The sequence below is a fragment of the Oryctolagus cuniculus genome, chromosome 7 (assembly GCF_051225735.1).
Source record: "Oryctolagus cuniculus isolate XC-2025 breed Fujian yellow rabbit chromosome 7, ASM5122573v1, whole genome shotgun sequence".
Classification (NCBI taxonomy): Eukaryota; Metazoa; Chordata; class Mammalia; order Lagomorpha; family Leporidae; genus Oryctolagus; species Oryctolagus cuniculus.
This window is the reverse complement of record NC_142873.1, coordinates 137093087-137114469: the sequence shown is the minus strand read 5'-3', so window position 1 is coordinate 137114469 and position 21383 is coordinate 137093087. Positions and strand designations below refer to the sequence as shown.

At 57.4% G+C, this 21383-nt stretch overlaps 1 protein-coding gene across 3 annotated transcripts in view; it reads right to left on the bottom strand.

Moving 5' to 3' along the window:
- Nucleotides 1-21383, bottom strand: part of STK40 (serine/threonine kinase 40) — a 39652-nt gene that overhangs the window by 3237 nt on the left and 15032 nt on the right. For 2 of the 3 annotated variants that reach the window (XM_017350241.4, XM_051832203.2), the window contains 9 exons: nt 18310-18429; nt 16675-16760; nt 16210-16353; nt 13262-13489; nt 12669-12721; nt 4920-5035; nt 1572-1716; nt 1334-1453; nt 957-1041 (listed from right to left, as the gene is read on the bottom strand). In XM_017350241.4, the coding sequence (XP_017205730.1) occupies nt 957-1041; nt 1334-1453; nt 1572-1716; nt 4920-5035; nt 12669-12721; nt 13262-13489; nt 16210-16353; nt 16675-16760; nt 18310-18421 (1089 nt within the window). In that variant the 5' untranslated portion in view covers nt 18422-18429. Of the gene's footprint in view, nt 1-956; nt 1042-1333; nt 1454-1571; nt 1717-4919; nt 5036-12668; nt 12722-13261; nt 13490-16209; nt 16354-16674; nt 16761-18309; nt 18452-21383 lie in introns of all 3 variants that reach the window. The other variant, XM_070078763.2, reaches the window with a different exon arrangement.

Below are 21383 nucleotides of genomic sequence, written 5' to 3'. Positions count from 1 at the left end.
AAGACCTTTCTCTCTGTCTCTCTCTCTCACTGTCCACTCTGCCTGTCAAAAAAAAAAAAAAAAAAGAAACTCTAGGCTCCTGGCTTTGACCTGGTCCAGCCCTGGCCATTGCAGGAGAGTGAACCAGCAGATGGAAGATCTTGCTCTGTTTCTACCTCCCTCCTTAACTGCCTTTCAAATAAACAAATCTTCAAAAAAAAAAAAAAAAAAAAAAAAAAAAAAAAAAAAGTGGGCTGGGGCACTCTGGATGACTGTCTATCTATCTCGGCCACACAAGGCCCAGACTGAGCACGCAGGGACACTGATGGACAGGAAGACTGCAGGTCCCCGGTGCTAAGCACTCTATCCTCAAGGGTTAGCTCCACTATGAGGCTGTGAGACTTCGGGAAAGTCATCTTAGCTCTCTGAGATGGGGTTAAGAACAGAGGCCACACAAGCCCCTGGTGTGATGCCAGAGCTGTCCTGGGGCAGCCACTGAACAGCCTGAGGAGGGAGGGAGCGCGCAGAGGCCAGGTGGCTCTGCCGGGCCCCAGGCACAGCCCTTCCCACTGCTGGTGGCAGAGGTCCAAGGTGGGCAGAGAAGGCAGGTCCTTACACCACGCCAGGCCCAGCGTCTCGCCTGGGGCTGGCCCTTGTCCTGCTCCCCAGGGCACACCCTAGGGTCTCTGCCCCGTCCCAGGCTCAGCACTTGCACCAGTGCAGGGAACGGGGAAGGGGAAGCAGGAACTCAGATGAATGAATCATCTGAAAAATGAAAGGCAGGAAGGAGTGAGAGCCCAGTGAGTCAGAGGGGCGGGGAAGGTGACTACCCCACATGTCCACTGGGGGGCCTCCCAGGAGCTCGCTTCCACCCGGCAGCCGCTCAGCCCCCGCTGCACTGGGCAGGAGGGAGGAGGAGGCTGCACCCACAGGGAGCCACCGCCTCTGCCCCTGCCAGGCCTGCCCTCCCCACTCACCTCCTGGGAGCTGTCTGCGTTGCTCATTTGGTCATCGATGTCAGGAACCACTTGCAAGGGCCCGCTCAGAGATGACAGGGACTGCCTGTGGGGTGGACACAAGCCAGGTGGCTCCAGGCAGCCCCGGACTCGGCTGCAGTCAGACTAACCTGCCTGACACGACCGCCTGCTTCTCTGGCCCTCAGTTTTTCCTTCGCAGGTGGCAGTGAGAACCCAGTGAGGCAGTGCCCACCCTCTGATGGGCCTGAAGTGCAGCGAGTGCCCTGCTCTGCCTGCACCCTCCCCATCCTGCCCGCGGGGAGACTCTGGACGCCTGACTCTGCCTCATGGCAGGCTGCGTGTCTGTCCTGCACCCAGCCCAGCTCCTGCCCACTCACCACGAAGCAATGATGGCGCTCAGGGCCTCCAGGACGTCAGCGGCAGCCAGGCGCTGCTGGGGGTCAAGGACCAGCAGTTTTCGGATGAGACACACGGTGTTCTCAGAGACTCTCCCATCCCTGACATGGAGAGGGAGGTGGAGAAGGAGAAGGCTCAGCAGGGTGGCCTGGGGCCAGACCTCACGCAGGACCCCAGCCCACGGGGCTGTTTCCCCACCCCCAGGGACACAGGACTCACTCCGGGATGGTGTACTCTGCGGCCTTGATCTTGCGGAAGAGCTCCTGTGGGACGCTGTCGTAGAAGGGGAACTGGCCGTAGAGCATGGTGAAGAGCACCACGCCCAGGGCCCACATGTCGCTGGGCTTGCCCCGGTAAGGCCGGCCTGGGGGAAGGGCGACACACACACACACACACACTCAGCGTGGGAGACAGCGCCTCCCTTTGGATGCGCAGCTCTGTGCCTGAAATCCCACCACGGGGTCCTCCGCCTACCTCCCACATGGCTGGTCCCTTGCAATCCCCTTTGGCACATGCTCACCGTGCATCACCTGGGATGCCTTTCCTGACTCCTTGGGGAGGGATCATATTGGCCACATGCAGCCCACACACCTACCCAGCCCTACTGTACCGTCTGCTCCACCAGACTGTGAGCCCTGACCCCATCCCCAGAGCTGGGCACCCACAGCAAGTCGTCACTGATGCTTGGAACAGATTCCTGGCTCTGGACGAGTCAGCCACCAGGGCCCGGCCACTGTCCCACAGCCCACCTGTCTCCTGCACAGCACGTTACTGCCATCTGCCAGGTGAGGCCGCAAGTGCAGATGCCTTCTGGGCCTGGTGCTGAAACGTTTGCTGCTTGGGGCTGGCGTTGTGGAGCAGCGGGTTAAGCTGCCACCTGTGCTGCTGGTGTCGTCGCTGATTGGGTCCCAGGTGCTCTGCTTCCTACGCAGCTTCCTTTAATGTGCCTGGGAAGGCAGTGAAGAACGGCCCAGGTACTTGGGCCCCTGCACCAATGTGGGAGACCCAGATGGAGTTCCAGGCCCCTGGCTTCAGCCTGGCCCAGCCCCAGCCATTGTAGCTATTTGGGGGGTAAACCAGCAGCAGATGAATGTCTCTTTCGGTCTAAGATTTGTTTATTTGAAAGGCAGAGTTACAGAGAGAGGGGGAGAGACAGAGAGAGAGGTATTTCATTCTCTGTGTCGCTCCCCAAATGGCAGCAATGGGTAGAGCTGGGCATTCGAAGCCAGGAGCTTCTTCCAGGTCTCCCAGATGGTGCAGGAGCCCATGTACTTGGGCCATCTTCTACTGCTTTCCCAGGCACATTAGCAGGGAACCAGATCAGAAGTGGAGCAGCTGGGACTTGAACCAGTGCCCATATGGGATGCCAGCTTTACCCCACAGCACCAGCCCCAATAAATCAATCTAAAGCAACAACAAAACCCTGCTGCCTGAGTGCCTGCCTGCTGAGCAAACCTCTCTGGGCTAGCTTCCCTGTGTGTGCAACAGAGGGGAACACACACTTGGCTGAGCGCTGCCTGGTGACGGCACTGGCACTTTGGTCTCACGGACTCTCCTCCACAACCGGATGCTAGGAACCACTTGGGGCTGCAGGAGAGATGCTGCTGAGCACCTGGGCCGCCTCTCCATGCCCTGCAGTGGGCTCTCAGGCCCCAGTGCCTGCTGGGAGCTGAGGATGCCTGTGGGACGGAGGACATGGGTTCTCCCAGAGGCCAAATATTTAACAGGGTGTGTGTGTAGGGCAGGTGCCACCAAGGTGTGCGAGCCTTCAGAGTGGAGCCTGTCACTGCACAAGTGGGCTGTGCCACTGCATGCTCTGGGGGAAGCGTCTGCCTGGCTAGTAAAGTAGGTGTGGCAGAGGGGCCTGTGGAGCCATGCCGCCCCAAGCTCTCCACACCCTTGGCTTTTGCAGGCCCAGTGCCCTAGAACAGCTGGGGTGAGCTGTGCAGCCGAGCCTACGGTGTACTTGCAGACATGCCTTTCCCCAGAGCCCGCTCCACCACGCGGGGTCACCGTAACACACTTCATTATTTGTGCCACCGTTTTTGGCTTTCCATGGTTCCAAAAAGGTGGTTCCCACTGAGGCTGTCGGCGGTGGTGCCTGGGGAGCTGGCATCTGGATCTTTCCAGGAGAGGCTGCTCCAGTCAAAATGCTCAGGCCTGGGAGCGGCGCCACGGTCCTCCGCACAGGCAGCCCTGGAGAAGGGCCAGCTCTGCAGATCGTGGCTGGGGGAAATGCTCACGGCCGGGGACAGCAGCCTGCTCCTGGGACCACATGTGATGGCCGGGAAGAGGCTGGTCTGCCACTGCAAGGGAAGGACACACACACGTGTGATGCGGATGACGGGCCTTGGAGACCGCCTTGAATCTTCCAGGCTGGAGGCATTAAGCCCTCAGTTCCTGAGGAGCAGAACAGAACCACAGCGGGAAAAGCGTGGAGCCCACAGAGAAAGAACTTTGAGCCGAGGCCTTTGTGGGAGGCAGCCTGGGGTGGAGCCTCTGATTTTGGACAAGAGATGCCATCTTTCCAGGCCTCAGTTTTCTCATCTGTCAAAAGGGGACTTAGGCTATTTACCTGGTGGCAGCATTTTTTTAAGATTTATTATTATTGTTTATTTGAAAGGCAGAGTTACAGAGAGCGAGATTTCTTCCATTTGCTGATTCACTCCTCAAATGGTCACAATGACCAGGGCTGGGTCAGGCTGGGCCAGGCAGAGCTTCTTCCAGGTCTCCCATGTGGGTGCAGGGATCCTAGGATTTGGGCCATCTGCTGCTGCTTTCCCAGGCCATTAGCAAGGGAAGTGGGGCAGCTAGGACGTGAACTGGTACCCATACTGGATGTGAGTGTTGCAGATGGCAACTTAACCAGCTGCATCCCAGCACCAGCCTCAGCTGTGTGGCTTTAAGTAGATGGTACCCACTGTGTGCTCAGCATGATGCCTGCGGTGCCTACACAATCGGTAGGTACTAAGTGCCAGGCAACATTCGCATCTATCTTGTGTATTGTCTGTCTCATTTCTACCAGTCAGCTCCCAGAGCGCAGCAGTGTTTGTCTGCCTTGTTCACTGCTGGATCCAATGTGTCTTGCCTGGCAGGCCCTCAGCAAATAACAGAGTGATGAACGAACGGATTGAGTGACGTCTTTGACGGCGCACACTCTGCAAAGACCTCGTCGCTGCTTCCTGTTGCACAGGAAAACTCTCTCGGTGGCTGGCAGGTCCTAAGCCTCACCCGTTACACCCAGGGGATTTCTAGCTCTCAAGACCAGAGTTCATGTGTCACTTCCTCGGGAAAGTCCTCCAGGGCCCTCCGCGGCTCTGACAGGAATCCTGCTCCTTTCTTTGCTAGCACTGACCTCAGAGAGTCACTCAACAGGCCCAAGGGTGACGCCTGCACCGCCCAGAGCTTTTGCACCTACAGGAGGGTCAGTACTAGACTAGGCCCCAGCCAAGCCCCAACACCCAGCCAGTGCCTGCCCACAGAAACAATCTATTTAAAGAATGAAATGCTGCAGGCCTAGCCATGTGAGACCTGGAGACCCACTGTCCAACACACGCACGCACGTACCGCTGAGCACGTCGGGACTGATGTAGGCGGGGCTCCCCCTCTGGTCCTTCAGCAGGTCCCCCTCGCTCACAAGATGCTTGCCGAGGCAGAAGTTGGTGATGGTTATCCGATGCGTCCTGGGAGCGGGAGGTGGCGAGTAAACAAGCTGTGGTGCCTGTGGCTGGGGGCACCAGACACCAGCCCCAACCCTGAACCAAAGACGGTGAAGCAGCTGCCCTCACGTCCTCATCCGGGGAGCAGAGGAATCACACCGAGGCCGTCTGGCCACTCCTGACCACCTGAGTGTTTCAGGGCTTCCCCTGAAACTGCCTCGCTCTGGCTTGGTCTCCAGAAGTGCAGCTCAGGGCTTCGAATAACTTGTGCAGACTTTCCCCCAAAACAGCCTCAGGGAACATTCTAGATTGGGAATGGCCTAGAAACAGTTTGATTCCCTCATTCGCACGTGAGAAAATCAAGTCCAGCAGGAGTGAGTGACTAAGATCCTGCCAGCCCCACCGTGAATGTGCTTCACCTTGCTCTCTGTAGAGGAGGGAACCACAAGGGACCGAGTGCAACTCCCCAGGACCCCCCAGGGGCAGAGCTGGGCCTCCCCCGGGGTCCTGGTTCTGAAGTGCAGTTGCCTCACTTAAGGAGGAGTGTGGGAGCTGGTCCCCCGCTGTGTCCTCCCGGTAGAGACAGGCTCCTGCTGGAGTCCCTTGTCTCTCTGAGGAGCCCAGGGCTTCCCGGCATTGCCACCACTCCACCGACAGGGCGGGGGTAAGCGACGCTGAAACAGCAGCACACCCTGACTCTGCCACCCTCTGTCCTTCCAAACCCCGGCACAGCCTAAGGCCCACTGGTGATCTTGCCACCAAAAGAAAACCCAGTGACCTTTCTGGCCAGTTCCAGGGCGGCAACCAGCAGTGGCACCTGCCCTTATGACAAGCAGGATCTTGGCCACCTTCCCCTCTACGGCGGTTACACATGGGAGCACGCAGCTACAGGGTTGGTGAGGGATCTGCGAAAGGGCAGGAGCACAGCCCCTGGGGAGCGGGCGTGTGCTGCCTACGTTCCCAGCCTCTGGCCACTGTTCAGGAAACAGGAGGGGTTCCTTCTGTGAGGAGTCAAGTTGAAAGTGGGGTGATCCCATACCAGTGCATTGGCGCTTCCTGGAAACAGTGCTCCCTGCACGGCTGTCTACTTAGGACCGGACGGTGAAGGGGCTGGGGGGAGCAGCAAGGCCACGTGGCGGGACAGCATCACATACTTTGAGGGGCCCAGGGCAGGATGGTGAGACCAGAGTGAGAGTGAGGGTAAGGAAGGCGTTACGATGTGAAGACAAGGGCCAGGCTCCCCATTTGCTGGGGGCCAGGCCAAGCATGTCACAAGTACCCTCAGAGGAAGGAGCCACTATCATCCTCTTTCCACAGAACAGGAAATGGAGGCACAGAAGGATCGCTGAGCAGCAGACTGGTCCCAGGCGGTATCTTAACCTGCCCTCCTGCTGGGGCGGCGACTTCGGGAGCTCAGGCGCAAGGGAGAGGCAGGTCTTACTGTGGGTGGACTGCTTACCCCCTCATCCCTGCCTCCTCACCCCAGCAGTGAGTGTGGTGTGGTCAGCCCAGAGGATCCTGGGTGTGGGCAGCGCTTGCCAGCAGGGCCTGGCTGTGTTCTCATGGGATGATGAGAGCGCCGGGGGCTTGGGGTGGGCACTGAAGGCCTGAGGGGGACTGACCACAGGGGCCCCAGGAGGCTGCAAGGGGAAACGGGAGTTGAGCTGCTAGGTGGGGAGCCCCAGCCCCAGCAGCCAAGCCTGCCAGGGCATTCACGCAGCTCCTGGGCCGTGGCCCAGAGCGACGTCAGGAGTGTAGGGGCTTGGAGCCAGCTGCAGGCCTGAAGTGTGAGGCCCAGTGTGCCCAATGCAGCTTTTTCCATTCCCTAGGAAACAGCAGCAGGGGTGAGGTCCCTCCTTGCTCGCTCTGGTCTCAGGGCTACTGCCAAGGTCCCCAGACTCCTCACCTACAATTCAGGCTGTGGGCTACAGGGAGGAGCAGCCCATTGCCAGGGGGGAGGGCAGCGGGGCAGCACTGCCACCTGGGCGTCTCCTGGCAAGCCATGCAATCAGGGCTTTGAGCAGTCTCCTCTCGTGGGGCCCTGAGAAAACTCCTCCAGAGGACACGGCTGTCACTGGGTGTGGCAGCCCCATTTGTCAGGGCTGATGCAGGCCACGCTGCACCTTGCACACATACTGAAAGCGCACACTGCAGTTACAGGAACACAACGCTTTGCCTCCTGCTGGTTGTCCACCTGCAGTGGCAAGGCCCTGGGCATAGGAGAGGACTGTGGTCCCAGGGGTGGAGTGGGCAGGCACAGAGGGTTCAAGCCAGGGCTGGACTCCCCAGGAGGGCACACAGCATAGTGGGGGTGCTCCTGAATGCCTGGGCAGGTGGCAGGCTGGCGACGGCGAGGCTGTTTGCTTTGGATGAAACCACTGACCTGGAGAGCTCAGGCGACAGAGAGCTCTGGAGCCTACCCTTGGGTGCCACTTTGTCCCCTTCTGCTGATCCCCTCGGGGCACCTGCGGCCTCGCTAGTTGCTGGTATGGGAAGCCAGGGATTATGGAGCTCTCAGCAGGCGCAGCCTGAGTGGACCACTTTTCCTGCTGGGATTTTCTCACTGCCCCACTTCAGACAGCGCCACTGTGGAGCTCCGTTCTGCAGTGGAGCCCTATCCAAGCTGACTTCTGTCAGGTCCCAGAGCCTGCACTCAGGACTGACAGCTGCTGGGGCCCAGATGTGCCTCTGCGCAGTGTGCAGTGCCCCGGCCACTGATGGCCTTTCCTTTCGTTCCATCAAAGCAGACTCACCCTTGTTTTGTACATCACACTCTACCCTAACCCAGAAAAGCAGAGATTTTCTTTGAGATGTGGGGCAGGGCAGCTGTGGGAGCCAGTCCTTTTAGGAAGCTCAGGATGTGGGCAACAGGCAGTGCTCCTGCACCACGGACGGGGGCGTGCAGGCTGGTCAGGCCAGCCCCTCGTGAGGGCCAATGAGGAAGGGTGGCTGGCAGAGACACTGGGAGAACAGCAGCCAGGAAAGCTGCACGGGGCCTCAGCTGCCCCTCATGGAACAGCCTTGGGGAGAAAGGGGCACGGGCCAGTGAGGCCGATTGTGGATTTCCCCAGGAGCCGTGTCCAAGAGGCTCCGGGAGCCCTCAGCTGTCTTGGGGAATTCTGCTGGCAAAGGCCTGAGTGCAAACAAAGGCCAGTCTGTCCTCTGCATCCCGAACGGAAATGCCGACTCGGCTCCCAGGCCCGCCTCATCAGATGTTCCAGAAACCTGACCCGTGGCCCACAGGGTGGCCGTGGCCGGAGTGCAGCCCGAGGGTGTCAGGCGAGGGTGACGTGCCCATGGGAAGTGGATGCTCGGCCCTGAACCTCTCATGTCACTGCCCTGAGTGTGGGACCCCCTTAGGCCTCTTTCTGGAAGGTTCTCAAGGAGCAGGAGCACATGTATTCCCTCCACCAGAGATGGGCCAGTGGAGGTCTCTGGGGCTCAAGACACCAAGAGAACAGTTTGGAGAGAGGATAGTGGGCTTGGGAGTCAGATTCCTGGGTTCTAGTCCTGGTCCTGCCACTTCCTACCTCAACCTCCACTTCCTCATCCGTAAAAGAGAGGCAACACTAGCACTGCACTCCCAGGGCTGCAGAAGGGAGAAGGAGCTAAAGACAGCCCGGGAGGGAAGGGCAGGCATGGCACTCATCCTCTGATGGCCCTTCCAGGAAAAACCCACCTCTGAGCTGCTGGGTGAGCTGCTGGGTGAGAGGGGCCAGCACTGACACAGGCCCTGGAGGATATGCCAGTGTGGCTGAGCTCTTGGCTCGACCCTGCTGGCAGGACTGGCCAGGCCTGTGCCCGTGCTTAGGGAAGCGTGGCTGAGCCCCTAGAGCTGACGTGGGCTCTGCTGCACAGCGTCTGGAGTCTCCCACAGGAAACACCACGGGCAGCTCTGAGACCTCCTGAAGCTTGGCACTGCTCCCCTGCCCTGCCACCACCACCCAAGCTGGCAACTGGTGCATGGCTCCCTGGGAGTCCCAGACCCCCCAGCTGGCTGTGAGAGGAGGGGTGAGGGCAGCGAGGCAGGGTGGTGGGAAGTGCGTCAGCAGGGTCTGCTCCCAGTGAGTCACGCTTCAGCTATGGCCCTTTGGGCTACCACAGTGTTTGTCTCCTTTTCTAGGAACTTGGTAGGCAGCTGGCCTATCCTTAAAGAAGGGAGGAGGGAGAAAACCCACGGCAAAACTCACATAAGCCCTGAAGAGGATTTTGGGTTTCAACCCGTCCCTTTGCCTCTGCCCTGCAAACTCCTCACCCCGTTCCCTTCCCTGGGGGCTCTCAGTTCTGCACCCAAGAGCAGACGCAGCCTCTATGGAACCTCCTGGCTCCTGCAGCTATGTCCCCCAGGTCCCGCTAGTCAGGGTCAAAGTGGGGCCCACAAGCAGTGGGGGGTCTCTGCACCGTAGCCCTTTTGCACAGTAAAAGGCAGCCAGAACCTCTGTCTGCTCCCAGCTGCAGACTCGAGGTGCAGCTGAGAGGTAGGGTCTGAGTGAGGCATGGGTGCTCTACAAGCTGGGGTGCACACATACGCATGTGCACGTATGCACACACACATGCAGGAGCAGGGCAATCGCCCAGCTGCATGAGAACTGGAGGGCCTGCAGAAGAGTCAGAGGCCTGGGGTGCTGGGGTGGTTACAGGCAAGAGCCCCAACTGTCGGTCACACAGAGTCAATGACCACAGCCACAGAAGGCCCAGAGCTTCCTAGTCCAGCTGGACAAAGCATGGGTTCTACAGCCAGATGGACTTAGGTGCTTAAATGCCCTCTCTGGGTCTGACATCGTGGGGCAGTGGGTTAAGTGACACTGGCATCCTATATTGGAGGGCAGGTCCGAGTCCCAGCTGCTCTGTTTTCAATCCAGCTTCCAGCTAATGTGCCTAGCAAAGCAGTGGAAAATGGCCCACGTACTTGGGCCCTTGCCACTCATGTGGGAGGCTGGATCGAGTCCCAGGCTACTTGTCTCAGTCTGTCCCAGACCAGGCTGTTGCAGTCATTTGAGGAGTGAACCAAGGGACAGAAGAACTCTGTCTCTTCTTCTCTGTCACTCTGCCTTTCAAATAAATAAAATAAATCTTTAAAAATACATATGGTCTCTTTTTCTGCACAGTGAGCCTGACTGGTGATTGGCCCAAGGCTCAGTAGAAGGCCCAGTGCAGGGCAGGACTCCAGGACAAAATATCTGCTCCCTACAATTCTGGGTTAGAGTGGTTATTAGTGTTCTCCAGGACTGCCCCCCCCCCTTTTTTTTTTAAAAAAAGATTGATTGAGGCGGAGTTATAAACAGAGAGAGGGAAAGATACAGATCTTCCATCTGCTGGTTTGCTCTCCAAATGGCTGCAATGGCCACAGCTGGGCCGATCTGAAGCCAGGAGCCAGAAGCTTCTTCTGGGTCTCCCATATGGGTGCAGGGGCCCAAGCACTTGGGCCATCGTCCATTGCTTTCCCAGGCCATTAGCAGGGAGCTGGATCGAAGTGTAGCAGCTGGAGCCGGCGCTGTGGTGTAGTGGGTAAAGCCGCAGCCTGCAGTGCCGGCATCCCATATGGGCGCTAGTTCCAGTCTTGGCTGCTCTACTTCTGATCCAGCTTTCTGCTGTGGCCTGGGAAAGCAGTGGAAGATAGCCCAAGTCCTTGGGCTCCACAACCATGTGGGAGACCCAGAAGAAGCTCCTGGCTCCTGGCTTCAGATGGGCGCAGCTCCAGCCATGTGGCCAATTGGGGGAGCGAATCAGCAGATGGAAGATCTTTCTCTCTCTCCCTGGCTCTCCTTCTCGCTCTGTGTAACTCTTTCATATGAATAAATAAATCTTAAAAAAAAAAAGAAAAGTGTAGCAGCTGGGACTGAAATGGCGCCCATGTGGGACGCCTGCGGCACAGGAGGGGCTCATCCTAGCACACCACAGCACCAGCCTGGCCTCTTCTTACAACTCAGAGCCCAGCTGGAGCAACCACTGGGCCCACACCATGGGCGTCCTCCTGAGCCGCTCAGCGCAGCAGGCCTCTCTCCAGAGGGGGCCAGCATACAGGCTCCCTTCTCCTGAGTTCCTGCGGGATTAGCACTGGGGGAGCGCTAACGCATGGCCCAAACCCCATGAGGCAGTTTCCTATCACTGCACCTCAGTCCAGTCTTTCTTCCACGGTCACCCGAGAGGGATGCACGCTCAGCACATGAACGAACACAATCCATGAGTAAATAAGTAATCAAATGAACAAACTCGCACGGTCTCCTAGGTAACCAGACGACAGCCCTGGGACACGAGGCGGCTCTGACCCCATGTCCACGTTCCTCCTGTCTTAACTCGCTCACGCAGCCAGTGTGGGGTTCAAGCAGCCCTGGAATTTCCTGTTTCCTCCCTTGCTCCTTGTGGAACGTGACGGGGTCAGGTTCCCACCACTTCACTCGCTCAGGCTGGCAGTTTCCCTCGCATCCTTCACAGATGGACTCGGCTGGCAGTCGCTGCCCCTGCATGTGGCCCCAGCCCTCTGCACACTTGTCCTCATGCATGTCGTCCATCTTCTGGTCACAACCCATCATAAGGAACTTCTCTGGGGGGTAGGGGCTGCGGCCCCCAAGACTGGGGTCAGCATAGCTATTGGGGTGCACAGCACCTTGCTATGTGTCTCACGTGGGAGCTGCAGCATCCAGCACCCTGCCCCCTCCTAGAGGCCTACCTCCCTAGAACTTCTTTTCCTCTGACCACTGTACCCTTGGCCATTTTATGGGGACAGCAAGCAGAGGGCTCTGGGTGGGTTGGGCTGATATCCCGGAACAAACCACCCACACAGCTTCCACTGGGAGATCTGTGCAGCGGGCCCCTGTAAGCCCTCCGACCCCTGCTGTGGCACAGGTGAGGGAGGAGGGGCAGGCATGGCAGAGGAGGGGAGCTGGTCCCTCCTGATCAGTCCAAGACCCCTGCATGGTGGGTGCCTCTTTTCTGCCGGCCCAGGCCATCGGCTGGGAGGGGTGACAGCCTGAAGCAGGGGCCTCCAGTGACCTCTCCCTGCTGCTGGCTCACTGCGAATGCTGGGGGAGCTGCTCACAGCCCTTCCAAGATGAGGCTGGCAGTGTTGCCTTCCGACTATTCACGGCTGTGTCCCTCTCCAGGAATCCCCTTCAGCCCAAAGAGCTGCCTTGCCCGAGGTTCCCACTCTCCCCAGGCACCACACACTTAGAGTGGCAGGTCCCCATGGGCACAAAGGCCATGCCCCTGCCTTGATCCGGGACATCTCAAGGGCCCTGTGGCTGCCCAGTTCCACCTCTTCCTCCCTGAAGGCAGGCCCAAGTGACCCTCACAAGCAGGTCACAGTGTGCCTCTGGGGGATCCGCCCCATGGCAAGGCCTCAGTTTACTTATCATTTCCCATCTGTCCATTTTCCTAGTTGAGAACTGAGCCTCCATGGGGATCCAGGTCTGGCAATGGAATGCATCTAGACCCTCCCCAGAGCACCCTTTCTGCAGCTCAGAAACTCCCAGTCTCAGCAAGCACCATGTTCCCACGTAGCAGGAGACAGCAGCAGCCTTCCCATCCCCCAAGCCCTGGCATTCCCGGGAGAAGTGCACTGTTCTGAGTCAGGACTCCAAGGCGGGTTACTGGGCAGTCACAACATGGGGCCTGTCCCAACTCTGAGGTTACAGCAGCAAGGAAGTGTGGGTCTCACCTTTTATTGAGCACCATGTTCCCAAGTTTCAGGTCCCTGTGCACGATGTTTTTCTGGAAGACAAGGGGTGTGCAGTTTGCTTTTGTGAAGGTGAGGGGCAGGGTGAGGGGCAGCCTGCAAGGCATGTGCTCCAGGTGTGTGGGAAGGTGGGAAACTGCGGTGCATCACTTCAGGCCCCTCACTAACCACGTACCCAGCAGTCAGATGCTCAGCTGGTGCCTGGCCAGCCTGGGGCGCTCTCCTCTGCTCTTCTCAGAGCAGTGGCTAGCAGGGAAACCTTCCTCTCCCCCTCACCAGCAAACATCCCACGGGAAAAACAAGCGCGGGCCTGGGTCTGGGGTTGACAGTAAACTGCTGGGATCCTGTAACTGAGAACTGGAGGCTCAGACCCAGCAGCTGCATGCCTGAAAGAGGCCCAAGTGCTCCTGCCCCTGACCTTGGGGTACTGACACCCCAACCCCCGGCAGCCTATGGCTCCCCAGCTGGTTCCCTGAGCCTGGAGACTACAGGTCAGTGTCTCACTGAGGGGCTCTGCAGGACTGTCTGGGCCTCCCGGGACACATGTCACCTGGCCACTTCTAGGCAGGGCTTACCTGGTGCAGAGCCTCCACCACGCGCACCACGTCATAGAAGATGACCACGGTCTCCCGCTCACTGAGCCTCTTCTCCTTGATGACGTAGTGCTGCAGGTTGATCAGGTCAGCGGTCTTGTCGCTGAAGTCGTGTGCACACAGGCAGTCCAGGACGAGACAGATCCGCTTCTTCATCTTCTTAACCATTCGGCTGGATTCTGTGTCCTCAACAATTTCACAGGTGCGGTCCTGGGAGGCAGGAGGCAGACCAGAGTTGGGCTGGGGAGCCTGCAAGGCCATGACCTGGGGTCCAGGACTCTCCTCTCAAACCAGTGAGAGTCTGGAGCAAAACTGCAGTGCGGCTGGACAAGGGCTGAGGCCTGGGCAGTGTGACCACAGGGGCGCTCAGTGTTGCTCAGCTTCCCAGGTGTCAAGCGCCAGGCCCAAGGAGGTGAAGACACCTCAGGTTAAGGTTGGATGTTCTGTTCATAACGTAAAACCGAAGGGCCCTCTCAGCCTGGCGCGCAGGTGACAAATACAGGGTGACAAACACATCCTCCCTCTGTGGCTCTCCCAGATTCCAGCAATCAACAACTTTAACTTCTTCCCTGTGTCTAAGGTGGAAGTTAAAGCCGTGAATCCTGGAGGGCTCCAACAGTCACAGTTTTCTGTGTGTCCAGGACGACCTTTCTCATGGATACAGCACACCCAGCAGCCACGTGACACTGATAAAGGAGAGGGTTCTGAGGGTGGCACTATGGTGCAGTGAGTTAAGCCACGCTTGCAATGCCATATTCCACAGTGCTTGGGATTGAGTTCTGGCTGTTCCACTTCAGATCTAGTTCCCTGCTGATGCATCTTGGGAGGTAGAAAAAAAAGATGGTTCAAGTGCCTGGGCCCCTGCCACCTACATGGGAGACCTGGATGGAGTTCCAGGTTCTTGGCTTCAGCCTGGCCCAGCTCTGGTGTTGTGGGCATATGAGGAGTGAACCACTAGATGAAAGGTGCCTCCCCCCACCCCCCCATCACTCTGCCATTAAAATAAATTTTTAAAAGGAGGAGGAGGGGGTCTCTAGCCTCGGATGGCTGGCTGCAGGCATCAGTTCTACCTTGTTTCATTTGTGGGACGCAGGGCAGGTTTAACTTCTTCAAGTGTCATTTGACACTTAGAGAGCAAGCCAGTGATTCCTCTCACCAGCAGGTGCAAGAATTCAATGAGACAGTGCACGTCCTATGCTTAGGTCTGCAGCAGCCAAGGCTTAGTGGGCACCGTTACTCACACTGCCTGCCAGCCTGAGGTTCATCTTCCTTAACTGGAAGGCATTTCAAGTGAGACAGAAAGCAGAGAAGACATGGGGAATTTCACCCTCCCAGCTAGAGGGCCCTGGTGTCACCCCTCCTGGAGGGCTGCATAGCCATGTGTCTCTTCAGAGCAGAGGACCCCTGCGACTTGCTCATCCCCAAAGGCCCCAGCACGGTGCTGCCACCCGGATGCCATGCTAGAGATAGGTTCTTTCATCTGAAATGATATCAATCAAGTGAAAAAAAAAGGCACCAGGGGCCAAACCCTAAGACAATAACAATGCCCAGCCCCCATGTGACTTCAAGCTTAAGGGAAATGATCTCATTTTCTAAGCTGCCCAGTGATATTCTCAGTTGCCTCTACTGGCAAATCTAAGGAGAAAGCCTTGGCAGGCTGTGGACGTGGGGTGGCATTTTCTGTGTCTGATTTCAGGAAATCAAGCTGACAAGGAGTTTCACTGCCTGGAGGAGAACGATGACGGCAGTGCCATGGCCGCTGGGCACATCACACATTCTCGTTCACCTTCCCAGCCACCTGAGGGGAAGCACCACGATCCTCAGGAATCTGAGGCTTACAGACCCCAGACGACTGCCCCAGGTCATAAAATGTGGATCCAGGACCGTCAGCTTCGAGACCTGTGTGCCCTTCCTGGCACCACTGCCTCTCTCCTATCAGATGTGTCTCAGTAAGAACTGGTCCTGGGGCTGGTGTTGTGACACAGCAGGTAAAAGCCATTGGTCTGTGATGCCAGCACTCCATATGGGCACCGGGGTTCAAGTCCCGGCTGCTCCACTTCCAGTCCAGCTCCCTGCTAATGTGCCTGGGAAAGCAGCAGAAGATAGCTCAGGTGCTTGGACCCCTGCCACCCACGTGGGAGACCTGGATGAAGTTCCTGGCTCCTGGCTTTGGGCCTTTGCAGTACTGGGCATCTGGGGAGTGAACCAGCAGATGGAAGATCTCTCTCTGTAACTCTTTCAAATAGCTAAATCTTAAAAAAAAAAAAAAAAGGAACAGAACAGAAAAAGAAAAAAAGAGCCGATTCTGGCCCAGCTTCTGTGAGGTTCTGTGCAGTCCTGCTCAGGAGTGAGGTGGCGCTCAGGCTGGGGCAGCGGACTCCTGGTCACCTGACCCTGACCCACAACACAATGAGATGCAGTTACAGCTGGACCCTTAGGATGGCATTTGCAGGGTGTGAGCTTCCAACTGGTGCCTTTCCCAAGGAACCTGGGACATCTGAGTATGTGTGCTCAAGGATACTCTCTGAACACACAGACATGCACAGCAGGGCAAAGGACCGGGGTGGGGGTGGGGGTCAGCAGGTGGCCCCCAGTGCCCTTCTTCTGCATCACTGACCTTCCTGCCTCAGCCTGGCCGAATCCTGATGATGAAGCTGGAAAGGGTGGCGTCTTAACGACTTCCTGCTACCCTCCTTCCTCGGAACAGCGGCTGGCTCTTCAAGGAAAGCCGGGCCCCTGCGCTCCCGTGAGGCTGGGATCACTGCTGCGGCCAGTGCAGCCCCTGTCTGACCTCCAGCCCGTGGTGCCCTGAAGTCCTCACGCACCTGGCACGATGGGGACACTAGAAGGTGGAACGCTGGGAGCGGATGTGACCAAGCGAGCTCCTGCCACCCGGGGCCAGAGAGGGGGTGGAGGGCCAGGCCGCCTACCTGGAAGAGGCCGTGATGGTGCACCACGCCGTCCTGTGTGTGGAGCAGGGACAGCAGCGAGTACTCGGTGTGCAGCAGCATCTTGCCCTGCCTCTCCTCCTGGCTCTCTATTCCTTGGTCGCCCCTCTCCTCAAGGGTAAGGATCTTTAAGGAAGCACAAGATCAAAACGCCCTCCATCACGCTGCAGAAGCAGCTGCAGAAACAGGCAGTTTGCTTTCCACCACGCAACGTGCGCACACAAACACGCAGGGCGGACCGTTCTTCATAATGTGCCAGTTAGGTGGTCTACCACAGATAAAGCTCTCTAACCCGGGAGTCGTGCGAGGGAGGCTGTGTGAACTTAGTGCTTCACAGAAGGCAACCGCGTTCTCTTGTTCACAGTGATGCAGGTGCAGGGGCGGAGGGGAGGCAGGAGGGCTGGCCGGCAGGGCCTGGGTCCCGAGGTGGCCCCGCGCCTCACTCACCTTCAGCTGGTAGAAATCGTCCGTGCCATCTTTCCTTGCCAAGCACTGCACGATGCTCGGTACCGGGGAGTTGCCCAGACGGGGACCTGCGCACAGAACAAGGCTGCTCTACTTTTCAGAAGCAGGCCTGGGCAGTCACCTGTTGTCCTCTGATCACACCTTCTCTCCAGTAGGGCCCCACAGCTCACACCCCCTACACCAACCCTCTGATCCCTGCTGGTGAATTCTCATAGCCTCCCCTCCAAGAATGGAAGAGAGGTGTGCCAGTGTTGAGACACTCTTCGCTTTTGCAGGCAGATTTCCACAAAGGAGGAGTTTCAACTCTGGGTGCAAGCTGGGATCTCTGGGGAGCATCAGTTAAAAGAGAGGATCCCAGGCTGCAAGCAGGACCCTCTGAGTCAGCAACTCCAGGCTGAGGGTCCAAGCAACTGCAGCTGCAGCGGGGTTTCCCGGAGACTGACACAGGCACTGGCTTCCTGTCCCAGCACTGACTTTGGGGACTTCCCGACTTGTGGAGACTCACAGCGTTCTTCATCCCGTGAAAGCACCTGCCTGAGCTCTCAGAGCAGAATCAGATTATGTCACTGTCATCCTGCTCTGCAAAACACCCTTACCAGTGCTCCACCACCTTAACACGCACCCCAAACTCCTCTCTTTGGCCCCCAAGGCCTTGTGGGATTTGCTCCCTTCCCACTGCTCTGAGTACGAGGATGTTCAATCTCCCTTCCCCTGCCACACTCAGGCTACCATGGGCACTTCATTCCTAGCAAGGTAAGCCCTCTCCTGCCTGAGCCTCTGCACCTGCTGTTCCTTCTACCTGGAATGCCTCTCCCAGCTTCTCACATGGGTGCTCCTTCCCACTCGCGGCTCAGCGAGGTCTTCCTTGTCCCTACCCTCCATAGGCCCTTCTCACTCTCACATCACCTCGTTTACGCCTTCAAGGTTCATCACTCCTGGTGACCGCACTGTTTCTTTTTCTAACTAGAATGTCAAGCTCCACAAGGACATGGACTCGTCCACCTTATTCACTACTGCATCCCTGGCAAACAGCACATGCTTGGTGGGTAGCAGCCCCCACTGACTCTGCTGAAGCTGGGACTAGCCTGTGCCCATCAGTCCAAAATGCTATTTCAAAGCAAAAGTCTTACGTGGTCCCTGGCCACCAGGAGGGTTGTAGTGCACAGCCTGAAGCCATGTACATGCGCCGGGCCACAGCTGCCCCACAGAGAGCTCTGCTGCTCCCCAGCAGTTCCGTGCTGGCCGGCCCACGGGGCTGAGAGTCGAAGCACAGCGCCTTTTGAAACGAATCAGGCCATCCGGGAACGCTGGGTCCGGGCTCCGACGTGGCCTCTGTGCTTCCTGGGCACGGGGGTGTTCCATGGGCACACAGGACTGTCTGGGACAGGGCAGTCTAGCTCTCTGCTGAGACTGATCTAAAGCTGGTGCAGCTGCAACAAAAACGACGATCCCTGGCCCAGCAACCTGGGCTCAGCTCTTCCCTGACATAAATATACTCCGTTTACAGAGTGGTGAAGTGAGGGGCCGGGCCAAGGGCTGTCCAGAACTCTACATCGCTGTGGGCGGGCACCCCCTCTGATGCCTGGGCCACGCGCAGCCAGACTCCCAGAGGCTTACCGAGGATAAAGGGTCCAGCTCTCTTGGCATTATTTCCGGAAATCCCGCTTCCTAGAGCTTTTGCCCTGGCCGACGTTTCCCCAGCTCCTCTGTCGGATGCTCTCCGCTTCATTCTCAGCTCTGGACAAGACAGGAAAGACCCCTTCTTACTGAGTAAGTCAGCCAGTTCCACCAGCTAAGCCTGCGTGCCACCACCTCTGCTCCGCCCACTAGAGGAGCACCTCAGGTTCCCAGTGATAAAGACCTGGGACTCCCTTTCTCACAGCTAATTAGGCACTACAGGGGGGTGTTCCTTTTTTTTTTTTTTTTTTAAAGATTTATTTATTTGAAAGTCAGAGTTACACAGAGAGAGGAGAGGGAGAGAGGGAGAGAGAGATATTTTCCATCCGATGGTTCACTCCCCAACTGTCTGCAACGGCCAGAGCCATGCCGATCCGAAGCCAGGAGCCAGGAGCTTCTTCCAGATCTCCCACGCGGGTGCAGGGGCCCAAAGATTTAGGCCATCTTCCACTGCTTTCCTAGGCCATAGCAGAGAGCTGGATCGGAAGTGGAGCAGCTGGGTCTCGAACCGGCGCCCATATGGGATGCCGGCACTTCAGGCCAGGGCGTTAACCCACTGCGCCACAGCGCAGGCCCCATTTTTTTTTTTTTTTGACAGGCAGAGTGGACAGTAAGAGAGAGAGAGAGACAGAGAGAAAGGTCTTCCTTTGCCGTTGGTTCACTCTCCAATGGCTGCCGCGGCTGGCGCGCTGCGGCCGGTGCACCGCGCTGATCCGATGGCAGGAGCCAGGAGCCAGGTGCTTTTCCTGGTCTCCCATGGGGTGCAGGGCCCAAGCACCTGGGCCATCCTCCACTGCACTCCCTGGCCACAGCAGAGAGCTGGCCTGGAAGAGGGGCAACCGGGACAGAATCCGGCGCCCCAACCGGAACTAGAACCCGGTGTGCCGGCGCCGCTAGGCGGAGGATTAGCCTAGTGAGTCGCGGCGCCGGCCACGGGGTGTTCCTTGATGTAGCACACACTGGCTTCCAGAGGTGGGGCGACAGCAAACCACGGAGCAGGAAACTGGGCTCTATGCAGATGCCGAGATGCGGAAGGAGCCAGCCCCAGCCAATGGCTCCCGAATTGAGCCTGTCCCCCAAAAGGTCTACACCAAAATGATGTGCTGTGTTTGGAGGTGGCTCCAGGGGCACCTCAGAGCCATGAAGCCAAATGCCCGGGGCAGTGGAGTATAGGGAAGATGCACACACGGGAAGGCGGAGGCTCCCAGGGATGTCCCTGAGGAGGTGACACAGCAGTGGGCCAGGCAAGAACATTTCAGGCAGAGGGCCCAGGTGAACAACTATACAGAGGTAAGCAGCAGCACACGGCCACCAACGCCAAGCAGTTCGGGTTGCGGGAGTCTAAGGAGAGTGTAGAGTGGCGAAAGGTGACCCTGAGAAAAAAGCCAGGGAGCTGTTAGAGGAGTGCAGCCTTCACTCTTCCCCAGAGGGCTCAGAGCACAGAACCGCAAGTGTCTCCTGTATATTTTTTCTTCATAGAAAAGTAATTAGAACCGGTGCTATGGCACAGTGGGTAAAGCTGCCACCTGCAGTGCCAGCATCTCATATGGTCACCAGTTTGAGTCCCAGCTGCTCCACTTCCAATCTAGCTCCCTGCTAATATGCCTGGGAAAGCAGCTGAAGATGGCCCAAGTCCAAGTCTCCATACTGAGTGGAATACCTGGAAGAAGCTCCAGGCTCCTGGCTTCAGATCAGCTCAGCTCCAGCTGTTGAGGCCATTTGGAAGACCTCTTTCTCTCTGCTTCTGCTTCTCTGTAACTCTTTCAAATAAATAAATAAATCTTCAGAAAAAAAAAAAAAACTTCAAGCAGATTTGTTTTGTGTGGATGTTTACATGTGTGGTGCACATGGGTACATAAAGTTCTCTTTATTACAAAAACGTGGCTCACACTGGGATACTGTTTTGTAAACTTCCCTTTTCTCCCACCTAAAATACATTACATGGGCAAATTTTATGGTATATGAAATACATCCCGATAAAGATGTGAAAAGCAAAATAAAAGCCCGTTGTTAACATGCCCACCTGACAACACACGCTGAGCCACCTGGGTCTCCTACACAGGTGGCAAGCAGTACAACACTGACCCTTGTACTTTCTATATTTTGTAATTATGTATTTACTGTGTGTTTACCATTAAAATTCCCATGAGGGGAAAATATATTCCCATTACACCCAGTGCCTGCCCCAGTAGTTTCTCCAGGAAGGAAGGGATGCTTTTTCTCTAACAGATGACAGTTTTTACTACGTGTGTCCTGAGCTGCTTGCTGGCCCTGGCATTAAGTCAGTACCGCCACCATCAGGACCCTGTTCTCTACCATCCCTGGGACACTAAGCCTCCTCTCCTTTCCAGTTCCCAGGAGACCAGCAGGGTGGCATGTCACAACTGTGCAGACGGTGCCCACACGCCTACACACAGCTTGGTCTAGACAACAGCTTGCTGGGAGCAGCTGCAGCCCAGACAATGAGTGGGCTCCCCTGACCCCACCTACCCCACTCACGATTCATCTCAAGAGAACAAATGGGAACTACTCCAAGACGCAGGCTGACAGAAGGATGGGAGCAGACCAGCAGGGAGAGGGAAAAGACGCTGCCTCCCTTCCTGAACATCTCTCTGTGCTAGCCACAGGTGCCTGAAGCAAAGGAAGCACGGAGCAGAGGTAGGCCTGAAGCATGGGACTGACGGGCTGAGCAGGACCTCCCTGACTCCAGGGACACAGGCTCCTGCCCTCGCCTCTGCTGTCCTGCAGCGGGGACCTGCACCACCCTCCAACTGTGAGATGCACATCCCTCCAGGTAGCCCTAGTGCTCCCAGTGGTGGGGTTGCAGGGGAAGGCCTGCTCTGATGCAGCTCCAGAAACTCTGGTCTCGTAAGCACCTGGGGCTGGCTCCTCCAGACACCTGCTCCTCTGGCCTGGCCAGCTATTTGCTTGGTGTTTTCTTGGCCACTGCTTCGCTCCCTAGAAACTCAACGGCCCTAGCTTAGAAGCCTCTAGAGCGTTGAGTCTATCAACCC